We start from the raw sequence: 13,476 nt of genomic DNA, 5'->3' as shown, positions 1-13,476 counted from the left end.
TATGTTTTTGCTACATCCCATAAGTTTTCATAATTTTTGTTTTCATTTTTGCCTGCCTCAAGATTCTTTTTTGATTTTCCTTTTGATTTCTTTGATCCATTGGTCACTTCTGATTTAGTAATTTGAGTCTTCTCTCTTATTTTCTTAGTCTATTTGTAGCTAAAGTTTTGTTAATATTTTTGATTTTTTCAAAGAACCAACTTTGGGGTTCACTGATTTTCTCTATTGTTTTTCTATTCTCTATTTCATTTATCTCTGTTTTAATCTTTACAGTTTCCTTCCTTCTGCTATCTTTGGGTTTAGTTTGTTATTTTTCTAGTTCCTTAAGTTGTAAAGTTAAGTTGTTGATTTGAGATCTTTCTTTCTTTCTTTCTTTCTTTCTTTTTTTTTGAGATCTTTCTTAATTTTTAAAGTGTTTACATCTATAAATTTCCACCTTAGCACTTGCTTTCCCTGTGCCCTTCCTCCTCCTCCATTTTTCTCTGTTTTCTCTGTTTTGGAGCCAGGTAATCAAGACAACATCTTCTGTATCCTTTTGCTTTTGACCTTAATTCATTTCTTACTATTCTGGAACACATATTCAAATAATTTATTTAGGAAGGTTACCTTTGAAGTGGTATTTTTGTTATTCTGTCTGCTTGGTAATATATTTCTATTGACCTTCCTATTTAATTGGCACCTTCTCTAGGTAGAGAATGCTACCTCAAAACTCTATAGATCTTGTTCTGGGGCTTTTGACATTTAGGGTTGAGTAAGAGGTCAAGCTGGTTTATCTTTCTCTGTAGTCATCCTACTTTTTCATTTTGCTTTTAGCTTTCAATGTCTTTGTAATTTAAAATGCTCACAGTGATTTATCTGGAGGAAAATCCATTTTCTTAAAGTTTTTTCGACAGTCTGAATCTTTTGAATTCCTTCATGGTGTCCCTTTCAGTTCATATGTGGAAATTTTTTTCTTCTGAAAATAGTTTCTACTTGATGAATTTTATGTTTCTCTCTCAAGTGCATCTCTTCATGTTAGGATACTGCTTTTATTTTTCAGGCCTCTATTTCAGGAAACCTCTCTTTGACCAATTTAATCTTTGCCTCTAGTAAGAATGAAATAATAAAAGCAGTAGTTTTTGTTTGCCTTCCTTGGTTGTGCAGCTCTCACAGGTCTTTCCCTTGCACCTAAAGTTCAGTGAAATCTTCTATTATCTCTGTGGTGGAAATCAGTAGGAAGAGGCTACTCACTCCCAATCCACATCCATAATAAATCATACTTTTTACTGTCTTACCGAAACTGCAGAATATTTTTTTTAAAGATTTTATTTATTTATTTGACAGAGAAAGAGATAGCGAGAGAGGGAACACAAGCAGGGGGAGTAGGAGAGGGAGAAGTAGGCTTCCCGCTGAGCAGGAAGCCCGATGCGGGGCTCCATCCCAGGACCCTGGGATCATGACCTGAGCCGAAGGCAGACGCTTAACGACTGAGCCACCCAGGCGCCCCAAAACTGCAGAATATTTTTTATTCTATTTATAAATGCAGAGATTTTTCTTTCTTTTTAATTATTTTATTTTCTAGGTTTTTTGAGGGAATGTCAGTCTCATCTTAATGTCAGGTCTGGAACTCGAGCCACTGAATTATTTTAAAAAATATATTTAGACGTAGGTCAGTGAATTCAAATGCAAGGAAATGGTTAAATTTCTTCCACAAGTGTTGGCAAAATCTGTAGAAAAAAAGAGGAACAGCCTTTATTAAAGAAAGTTACAGGATATACAGTCATTGAGAGGAAGGCTTTCACAGGCGTAAGGGGGTTGCTCCTCCTTCCACTGTAGCACAAGCTAGTACAGACAGACAAGAATCATTCCCAGACGTTAGCGCAACAGCCGACGCAGCCAAGATGTATCTCAGATGGTGAGTGATCATTCTCATTATTCTTTGACAGGCAATTAAGAGTTAAGTGACCTCAGGGGCGCCTGGGTGGCTCCGCGGTTAAGCACTTGGTTAAGCGTCTGCCTTGGGCTCAGGTCATGATCCTGGAGTCCCAGGATCCAGCCCCAAATCGAGCCCCACATGTGTATCCCAGCTCAGCGGGCAGTCTACTTCTCCCTTTGCCCCTCACCCCACTCTTGTGCTCTCTCTCTCTCTCTCAAATACATAAAATCTTAAAAAAAAAAAAAAGGAGTTAAGTTACCTCAGCAACAGGCTGAGGTTGAGGCTGGTGCTCTGTTTTCTGCCCTTCCTGCTCAAGAACGCTAATATGTATTAAGGCATAGTTATGCACAAACCCAAAGCACAAACTCCTGGGATAAAGAACAACCTATGCTGTGAAAAATTAAATGAAGTCCCAGAAGCCATTCTCCCCTTCTGAGAGCATCTACTCTAGGTTGATCCTGTAGCTCCAAGGCAGGGGATTTTATTTTTTTTTTAAGATTTTATTTATTTATTTGAGAGAGAGAGAGAGAGAGCACATGCAGGGGAGAGGCAGGCAGAAGCAGGCTCCCCGCTGAGCAGGGAGCCGGATGTGGGACTTGATCCCAGGACCCTGAGATCATGACCGCAGCCGAAGGCAGACGCTCAACGGACTGAGTCACCCAGGCGCCCCGGCAGGGGATCTTTTAAAGAAATTTCTACCAAAGACGTTTCACTGCCACTCAAAGTTAAGAATTATTTGAGGTGCCAAAAAGTTTACCGATTGTTGGGTTTTTTTTTTAAGTGATTAATTTTGATTTTGTAAATTTGTTTTTCGAATATTTAAATGTTGCAGTTGTTGATTTTAAGAATCAAAAAATTTAAATGTCTGTGTAAGCATTACAAAGTCTAGAGAGTAAATTTTGTGTATACCAAGGCCAGTTTGGCCTGGGGCAGAGGAATAAGAGAAGGTAGGAGAGAGGCCAAGGAAAAGGAAGAGGAAAAAGAGGTGTAAGAAGAAAATGCAGAAGCCAGAAAATGAATCACAAACAGGCCATGGGAGATTGTGAGCAAGGTGAGGTAGTAGAAAAAAGTAGAGTAATAATTCAATTAACTCCCCAGTATTGAACACACATGATGTATTGTGTACTTTATTCATGGCATGTCATTGGATTTTAATCTCCACAATGACTCTCAGACAGATAATATCATTCTGTTTTATAGATAACTGTGGCTTAAAGAGCCTAAATAACGTGCTAAGATCACACTGTTCATATAGGAGTAAAGCTAAAATCTTTCTTGCTGCTTTGCTCTGTACCGCAAGGTTTCTTCATGTGTGGCATGCCCCCGTGGCTGTGACTTACTGGAAACAGTCACATCCACCCTCCAGCTGGAATCAGTCATTATTTATTATTGTTCTTTGAAAATCTCAGTAACCCTCGTCTATGCAGTGCTTACTGGTTCTGGAAACAGCTTTGCTGATTTTATTTCAGAAGATTAGAATTTAATTTCCAAGGAGAGTCTTTTTCCTTGCAGTAGAATTTTGAAATATTACACATGTATAAAAAAATTCAGAATTTATCCTTTTTGTGAAACTATAGCAGTGATACCATTTAATTATGCTAACGCTGCCTGCAGACATCTATAGAACCACAGGCCACTGTCTATATTGTTCTTCTTAAGATTCGCTGTTTCACAGTGCCTGAAAATTGATAATGAACAGAAAATTTTAAAATATAAATGACCAATAAATAATGTGAAATCTCATCAGAAATAAAAGAAATGCTAATTAAAACAGTGAAATGTTATTTTTCTTTATCAAAACGGCAGGTTTCTTTTTTAAAAGTAACTAGCATGTAAGTAAGAAGCTTACATGTTTCTAAGGAGGGAGGAACATTTATACCCTTATTCCCTGCTGATGGTAATATCTTTCTGGACAAAAATTTGGTGATACAAATCAAAAGCCCTTAAAATGTATATGTTCTTGGGCGCCTGGGTGGCTCAGTTGGTTAAGCGACTGCCTTCGGCTCAGGTCATGGTCCCGGAGTCCTGGGATCGAGCCCCGCATCGGGCTACCTGCTCGGCGGGGGGTCCGCTTCTCCCTCTGCCCTCTTCCCTCTCGTGCTGTTTCTCTCTCTCTCTCTCAAATAAATAAATAAATAAAATCTTTAAAAACAACAACAACAAAAATGTATATGTTCTTTAACCAAGAAGTTCAAATTTTAGACATTTATTATAAAGACATAATCATATATATTTGTAAAATTTTAGTGACACAAGTATTGGCATTTTTCTAATAGTGAAAATCTTAGAAACAACTTAAATGTCTTAAAATAGGTAATTGGTTAATTATGGAACATCCATAATGGAATACCATGAATCATTAAAAATTCTACTGTAGAACAATTTTTAATGTGTTTAGCTAAAGAAAAAAAAGCAGAATGTACAGTGCTACTACTTTTATGCATGATACCTATATATACACAATGTTAACCAGAAATACAGATGATTTCTATTTTCTACTCTGTGCTTTTGAACTTGGGTCACATCAGCAGGCAGAAAAATAAAACTAGATAATTAAAAAATAAATCAATTCTTGGCTTCTCTCAGAAAAGCAGACAACTGTCTAGTACTACGTGATCACTCATAATTTGTGGAATTCCATTTTTAGGGTTTTGGCCTTTTGTGTTTCACTTTTTTCTCACTTGACTCCTCTTCAAAATATACTCACTAGATCCTAATAGGCTGGCTTTCATAGAATATTCTATGTGGAAAGACTGGAGTGCTTACTTCTGTAGTTTACAGATGTGATGGCATGGCCCTGGAGTGAGCTGCCTACTGCAAGGAAGAACAGGGCAGTGGTTAAGTGGCCATGCTTTGGAACCAGAGTGCTGGAACTTGAATCCTAGGCTCTTCTACTTTCTGGCTGTGTGACCTTGGACAAGTTGCTTAAAAATTGTGATCCTCAGTTTCTTCTCTGTACAATGGGGATAATTGTGATAAGTCATAAGTGGTTGTGAGAGATAACCCATGTAAAGTGCTTAGAACCTTGCTCTGATAAGTACTCAGTAATTATTATTAGTTGTTTTTATTACTATTACTATTAGGATTAAGAACTAAAGGGGAAGTGATTCGTCCAAGATTATACAATTACTTGATGGCAATGCTAGAACTAGAATTCAGGAAGGTGCAGTACCCTCTGGGCCTGTTAAGACAGGCTTGGCTCCCAGTGAAGCTGACTTGAAACAGACAGAGCCCAAGGACAAGGCCAGCCACTTCCAAGGAATGACTCTGATTACAATGAGAAGACAAATACCAGAAAGGAGGGTGAAGCTAAGAAAGTAGAGAGTCATTTTGGTTGCAGGGATGAAGCCAGGAGCAGAGATAATGCAGAACAGAAGAGATGGCTCAGAGATCTGCAGAGACTTTTACAGACCTCCAGCTGTGGGTTTCATGGGGGGTCAACTTGGTTTAAAGACCCAAGATCTGGGTGATTAGACGGATGGTGGGTGGGGGTGGTTTCCAAGTATAGCTGTGAGAAGATACCTGACAGAGTAATAACAGAGGATGAGGTAGAAACTAGGAGGGGCCAGAACAAGGAAACCCAGAGCCCAGGTACCCAGCCGTGATTATCTCAAAGTTACAGCCTAAGTTTGAAGAAGAATAAACAAGCAAAGATATGATAAGAATTGACAGGATTTGGTTTCTGAAAGATGTGGAGCTTGGAAGGAGAGATCTAAGTACACAGTGGCATCCTTCATAAAACAGGGGATATAGGAAGTGGATTGGGTTTGAGCCAGGGGAAAGAGAGAACTGAAGGTAAGTTCCTTTTGCTGAATTTGAGATTCTGTGGAGGAGTTGGATGGTGATGCCCAAGTAGACAAGTGAATATACAGGTGCAAAGCTCAAAAAAGAGGTATAGGTTGGAATAGATGTTAACAGTATTCAGCATAAGTACAGCTGAAGGCTGAAATTCTCATTGTGGGTGAGCTCACCAGGGAGAGAGGATGATGGAGTGAGAAGAAGCCAAGGATGGAACGTGGAAAACCTTGACATTTAAGGAGGGAGATGAGGATGGAGAGTCCACAATAGACATCACAGAGGGACTAAAGAGATTGGAGCGAAGTACGAGAAAAGCGATGTCATAGAAACCAAGGGAGGAGATAGATGCAAGCAAGAATAGGACATCCCGGGGCGCCTGGGTGGCTCAGTCGTTAAGCGTCTGCCTTCGGCTCAGGTCATGATCCCGGGGTCCTGGGATCGAGCCCCGCATCGGGCTCCCTGCTCCGCGGGAAGCCTGCTTCTCCCTCTCCCGCTCCCCTGCTTGTGTTCCCTCTCTTGCGGTCTCTCTCTCTCTGTCAAATAAATAAATAAAATCTTTAAAAAAAAAAAAAAGGACATCCCCAGGGAAAGGCAAACTGTATTTACCAAACTTCTACATTGAACAAATGAGCTACAACAGAAAAAAATGTGTCTAAGGACTAAATGTTAATGAATGAATGGTGTCCCCTCAAAATTGATATGTTGAAGTCTTAACCCCAGTACCTCAGAATGTGACCGTATTTGGAGATAGGGTCTTTACAGTGATAATCAAGTCAAAATGAGGTCATGAGGGTGGGCCCTAATCCCAGATGATAGGTGTGCTGATAGAGAAGGGAAAATTTAGACAGAGAAACCTGCAGAGAGAGAAGACAATGTGAGCAGACATGGAGAACAAGGCCATTCTCAAGCTAAGGAGAGAGGCCTCGAACAGACCCGTCCCTCACAGCCGTCAGAAGGAACCAGCGCTGCCGACACCTTCATTGAAAGCTTCTTGCTTCCAGAACTGTGAGACAATAAACTTCTGTTGTTTAAGCCACAGTTTGTGGTACTCTGTTGCTATGACCCTAGCGAACTAATACAGTTGGTGAGTGTGCATAGTAATACCTTGGTGAGAAGAGTGCGTACAGCCAGAGAAAGGAAACTGGGCATAAGCATATAGGGGAGGAAGGGAAGATAAAGGATCATGTCACCTAAGCTAAGAGAAGGAAAGTATTGCACAAAGCAGAGGGTGGCCACAGTGTCACATTCTGGAGAAAGGTGAAGTAGGAGAATGACTGAAAATGTCAGTCCGGAGGCCTTCGGTGACCTTTGCAGAGATCTCCCAGTTGAGTAGAGGGAGTTAATCATCATCAAGAGAGCTGAGAATACAGAGACAGCACAGGGACCACTCCTGCAAACATTTGGTGATGAAAGGAGACCTCCTCTCTGGACCAGACTCACCCCTGCTATCCATAACAGCCACGTGGAAACAACCAAGAGTCCAGTCAGCCAGACCTGGAGTTTTCCTTCCTCTACTTTAATTGCTAAAAATGCAGATACTTTTGGACGCCTGGGTGGCTCGGTTGGTTAAGCGACTGCCTTCGGCTCAGGTCATGATCCTGGAGTCCTGGGATCGAGTCCCGCATCGGGCTCCCTGCTCGGCGAGGAGTCTGCTTCTCCCTCTGACCCTCTCCCCCTCATGCTCTCTCTCTCTCAAATAAATAAATAAAATCTTTAAAAAAAAAAATGCAGATACTTTTTCCCACCAAACTGGTTTGAGAAGGCTTTCAGGAAGAAAAGGATTTTTGCAGCTATCATTTTACGAATTAGATTTTTAGTACTGACACAGATTCCATTCTATTTTGTAAAGCCATAAGAAAGTTATTATTTGAGCCTTCTCAGAGATGAAGACTGCGGTGAATCTGGCAATGTAAAGAAGAAAACAAACACAAGTGGAATTTTGGGGCTCACTCATCATTTAAACAGAAAAATATAGTAGCACTTGAATAAAGAAGTATCAAAGCATTTTCTTAGAAAGTTCTGAAGTCAAAATGAGTCTAAAATTTGCTTTCTACAGTCTCAGGGATATCAGCCAGACAATCCAAATGTCACAGTTCTATTTTATAGGGGATCAAATTAATCCAATTTGACTGTACTAAAAGATCTAATAAAAATAAAAAGTAATTAATAGTTAAGTAAACGAATTAGTATCAGCCAGAAACTAACCATGGGATAAGATCCGAAAAAATAACTACCCAAAAGATAAACCTAGATTATCACCCTTATGTTGCAACTATTTTCAACCAAGAAAACAGTAAATCTTTATCAAGAACCTGATTGTTTTAAGGACCCGGGTAAAATACAGAAAAAAAAAATAGCCAACATGTCATCTTTATAGTGTAATTAGGAAGACAGACCAACAATTATAAAATGAGAAAAGCATAGAACACTACATCAAAAACTAATGATGTACTGTATGGTGACTCACATAATTTAAAAAAATAAAAAAATAAAATCGCAAAGCAATCCAATGCAGTTAATAACTAAGCTATTTTAAAAAATAAATATAAATGACAAAAAATGATCCTTTTTGCTAGGTATTAAAGAAATGCCAGTTCAAGCTCCAATGAGATATTTTCTTTTTTTTTTTTTAAAGATTTAATATTATTTATTTGAGAGAGAGAGAGAGAGCATGAGAGGGGGGAGGGTCAGAGGGAGAAGCAGACTCCCCGCCAAGCAGGGAGCTCGATATGGGACTCGATCCTGGGACTCCAGGATCATGACCTGAGCCGAAGGCAGTCGCTTAACTGACCCAGCCACCCAGGTGCCACTCCAATGAGATATTTTCACTTATCAGATTAAACAGTAAACAATCCAATTCAAAAATGGGCAAAAGATATACAAGACATTTTCTCAAAGAGGATATTCAGATGACAAATAAGCACATGAAAAGATGCTTAACATCATTAGCCATTATGAGAATGAAAATTAAACCCAGAGTGAGGTATCACTACACATCTAGTAGAATGGCTAAAAAAAAATAATGGTAACATCAAATGTTTGCAGAATGCAGAGAAACTGGATCATTCATATTTTGCTGTTGGGAGTGTTAGATTGTACAGCCACTCTGGAAAACAGTTGGACATTTTCTTACAAAACTAAACATACACTTACCATATGACCCAGCAGTTGCAGTCTCGGGCATTTATCCCAGAGAAATAAAAAACCTATGTTCACACAAAACCACGACATGAATATTCATACCAGACTTATTCATAATAGTCAAAAACTGGGGGGAAAAATATCCATCACTGAGTGAATGGTTAAACAAACTGTGGTATATATGTACCATGGAACACTACTCAGCAATAAAAGGAAGGAACTACCGATATACACAAAAACTTGGATGAATCTCCAGAGAATTATGCAAAGTGAAAATGCCAATCCCAAAATGTTACATATCATATGATTCCATTTATATGTCATTCTTGAAATAACAAAATCATAAAGACAAGAAAGCAGATCGGTGGTTTAGCCATGGGTGCTGGAGAAAGGAGGTGCAGCTACAAAGGGTTAGCACAGGGGAGCCTTGTGGTGATGAAATATTTCCTTATTACATGAATGACAATTGTTACATGAATTTACACATGTGATAAAATTGCATAGAACTACATAAAACATAAAACTGGTGAAATCTAAATAAACTCTGTGGATTACACCAGTGTCCATTTCCTGGTTTTTAACTGTTGTACCGCACTTATACAAGACGTTACCATTGGGGGGAGGTGGGTGAAGGGTACATAAGACCTCCTTATACATTTCTTTTCAACTTTATTGGCAACTTAAATTAATTCAAAATAAAACATTTAAAAAGTAATTTAAAGATACAACTCAACACCCAAAAAACAAATAATCCAATTAAAAAAATGGGCAGAAGACATGAACAGACGTTTCTCAAAAGACGTACAAATGACCAACAGACACATGAAAAGATGCTCAATGTCACTCTTTATTGGGGAAATGCAAATCAAAACTACAATGAGATATCACCTCACACCTGTCAGATGGCTACAATCAAAAACACAAGAAACAAGTGTTAGCAAAAATGTGGAGAAAAAGGAACGCTTGTGCACTGTTTAGTAGGAATGCAAACTAGTACAGCACTGTAGAAAACAGTACGGAAGTTCCTCAAAGAGTTAAAAATGGAACCTCCCTATGATCCAGTAATCGCACGACTGGGTACTTACCTCCAAAATATAAAAACACTAATTCAAAGGGATACACGCACTCCTGTTTATTGCAGCATTATTCGCAATAGCCAAATTATGGAAGCAGCCCAAGTGTCCATCAATAGATGAATAGATAAGATGTGGATAAAGAAAATATGTATTCAATGGAATATTACTCAGCCATAAAAAAGAATTAAATCTTGCCATTTGCAACAACATGGATGGAGCTAGAGAGTATTATGCTGAGTGCAATAAGTCAGAGAAAGATAAATTCCATGGGATGTCATTCATATGTGGGATTTAAGGAACAAAACAAACAAGCAACGGGAAAAAAGAGAGAGACAAACCAAGAAACAGATTCTTAACTCAGAGAACAAGCTGATAGTTACCAGAGGGGAGATGAGAGGGGGAGATGGGTGAAACAGGTGATGGAGATTAAAGAGTACACTTATAAGCACTGAGTAATGTATAGAATTGTTGAATCATTATATTGTACACCTGAAACTAATATAACACTGTATATTAACAATACTTGAAATAAAATTAAAAACAATTTAAAAAAGTAATTTAAAGAAACCCAAAATGTTCATCTTCACTAAATATTAAAGAAACACTAATGCAAACACCAATGAATATTTTTATTTATCAAATTAACAATTTATGTTTTGTTGGGGTGGAGATAATAATGCTGATGAGGGGGTACCTGGGAGGCTCAGTCACTTAATTGACTTCGGCTCAAGACATGATCTCAGGGTCGTAAGAGCCCTGTGTCGGGCTCCACACCCTACTTAGGATTCTCTCTCTGCCTCTGCCCCTCCCCTGTTCACTCTCTCTTTCTCTCTCTCTCTGATAATAATAACAATGATAATGAGTGCACAAGAAGAATGGTGCTTTCATATACTATTGATTGTGGGATTATGAATGACTCTAACCTTTCTGGAAAGCAATTTGCCAACTATAAGAAACTTAAAAATGCTTAAAAACACCTATTCTGGCCAACTGCCTATTTCTCTATTCTTAATAATTTTTCAGTTCATTCAGCACCTTTGTTCTTGGCTACACATTAGAAATATGCCAAAATGAGTAACATGATTTCTCAAGGTAAATATATCAAATATGATGATTTTTAAAAAGTAACAGTGAAGTGTGCAAGGTTCCACGTAGCTGCTTTCCATTTGTCCGTAGGCAGTATGCCTTGGCTAAGTGCCAGAGTTTTGAGTCAGTCCGGCTGGTGTCAAAGAATAAGTAGTTAACGAGTAGTTCTCTGTTTACCAGCAGTGTCACCTTGGGGAAGCTACCTCGACCCCTGAACTTTAGTGCCTTCATCTGAAAAGTGTGGGAATGGGTACTTACCAGTGCCATGAGGCTTATAGAAATTTATAGTGGATGTGAAGTCTCATGGAAATAAAGTATTTCAGGCTTCACATTCTTTTCTTTAAATCTATTGTTTTCTATATTTTAAATTGTCCTAAATTTCTTTAGCTCTGCGTTTTCTGATTCAGTTCTAGCAAATGGATTCTTACTTAAAACCCAGAAGTCACTATAGTAAACCTCTAATTATAGATAAGAGAAGGGCAGGCTCAATGCAGGTGAAAAAGGTGAAAGCCAAACAACAAAGCCACATAAAATATATTTTATGTAAGGTAGGATGTCAAAAACATTAAAATAAAATCCTGTCCTATAGTTGGTAATTATGTATGTCTTCACGAAGCTATTAAAGCCCTGTTTTCGCCTTCTGGACTCAAATATGTTACATCTGCTAATGTCTGCTCTGAATTTATAGACTTGTTTGCTTATTAGTCATCATGGGTAACGTATTCAAATTTGCACTTCTAATTCTAGAAGATTTTTAAACTACCACTTTTGTTCATCTAAAAATGCTTATTCCTCTTCTGTAATAATTTCACCTTTAAGAATACAGATAAATAATAAGAGACATGGAAAAGATTTGTGTACGAAAATGTTTATTATAGCATTATTTAATATAATGAAAAATAAGAATCAACCTAAATTTTTCATAGTAGGTTAATAGTTAAGTAAATTAAAATGAAGTTGATGATGTGTGTGTGTGTTTGTGTGTGTGTTGATGACTTTTTAATGACAGAAGGAATCATAAGCCTGTGGAATTATAAGGAAAATAATGCATAGAAACAACATAGCAAGCAAGTATGTAAAAACAGTCATAGTTGTTACCTCTAGATTGGTGGGATTACAGAAATAGGTTTTTTTTTTTCTTTGAACTTGCTAAATCTACAGTGAATTTATATCGTTCTGCTAAGCAGGATGAAATCAAGTTAAAAAGCCGTCTAGTGGTGAGGTACAGTCTCTAAGTCAGGAGTGGCAAACATAGAATGCCCACAGAGACCCTCAGATGACAGAAGTGTGATGCAGGCCTATAGTTTATTATACCCTCATGGTGCATGAATGGTGGAAACTTCATTACACAAGCAAATGAGCCCCATGTTGAGCAAAGCTTCTGGTCACCACTCTGTTGTCTTTTGTGCAGGAGTGTGGTCCAGTACAACCTAATCTTACTTTTTGAGAGAAGTTAGGAAGGTGGACTTACAGGTGAAATCTCCTGATTTTTATGTAATGCCTCAGTGTCTAGAGGGGCAGGTTTGGCTCAGGCCACCAGTTTTGACCTCTGACCTCTGTTAGTGTAACAGAGGTTCAGAGGAGAGTGAGATCACTGTGGATGGGGTGGTTTAAGAATATATCGCATTCCAGGCTGCAGTGAATCAGGGCTAGAAAAAAGGGAGCTAAGACTATTAGCTTATTCACTTATTCAATAAAGTTTTATTTAATGTTGAGAAAATGAAGACGAATCCGATAAAGATCCTACTTGGCAGCTGCTAAGGGAGAAGGTCTCACCATAGCTAACACTTCTTACCACGTGGAAGGCATTATGGCATACTATATCACATCATATATTATTTCATTTAACCCTTACGACTCCAGGAGGTAGATAATATTATTATCCCCCATTTTCCGCAAGTGAAAACTAAATCTTAGAGATGTTAAATAACTTGTCCAGGTCACATAGCTGATACAGAGCCAGGATTCCAGATCCCAGTCTCATTCTAGACCAAAGCTCTGAGCAAGCATTATGAGACCATATATTATGGGAGATCAGGGGAGGATGAGATTACTCTTAGCAGCCAGACAGACCTGTGGGTGGAAAGAGAGAGCTGTGTGGTGTCAGGGTCCAAAATAAGCTCTGGCAACCGAGTGATAAAGCGAAGAATTAGGGAGCAATGGTCCTAGGGCAGAGGTTGAAAACTAAAGGTTGGTAGGCCAAAAATAGTACACACATAGATTGTAATCTTTAAAAATTATTATTCAGCCATCAGAAAGGATGAATACCCGCCATTTACATCAACATGGATGGAACTGGGGGGAATTATGCTACATGAAATAAGTCAAGCAGGGAAAATTATCATATGGTTTCACTCATGTGTGGAACATAAGAAATAGCATGGAGGACCACAGGGGAAGGGAGGGAAAACTGAATGGAAAGAAATCAGAGAGGGAGACAAACCATGAGAGACTCTGGAC

General features: G+C 38.6%; 1 protein-coding gene across 2 annotated transcripts in view; it reads left to right on the top strand.

Annotated features, from left to right (window-relative positions):
• Positions 1-1,778: 1,778 nt before the first annotated feature.
• CD86 (CD86 molecule) overlaps positions 1,779-13,476 on the top strand; it is a 68,014-nt gene continuing 56,316 nt past the window's right edge. For both annotated transcript variants that reach the window (XM_035000047.1, XM_035000048.1), the window contains exon 1: positions 1,779-1,894. In XM_035000047.1, coding sequence (XP_034855938.1) covers positions 1,881-1,894 — 14 coding nt within the window. In that variant the 5' untranslated portion in view covers positions 1,779-1,880. The remainder of the gene's footprint in view (positions 1,895-13,476) is intronic.

This window comes from Mirounga leonina, unplaced genomic scaffold (assembly GCF_011800145.1).
Source record: "Mirounga leonina isolate KUSES-001 unplaced genomic scaffold, KU_Mleo_1.0 Mir_115, whole genome shotgun sequence".
Taxonomy (NCBI): Eukaryota; Metazoa; Chordata; class Mammalia; order Carnivora; family Phocidae; genus Mirounga; species Mirounga leonina.
The sequence above is the reverse complement of the archived record's forward strand: the minus strand, read 5'-3'. Positions and strand labels throughout refer to the sequence as shown.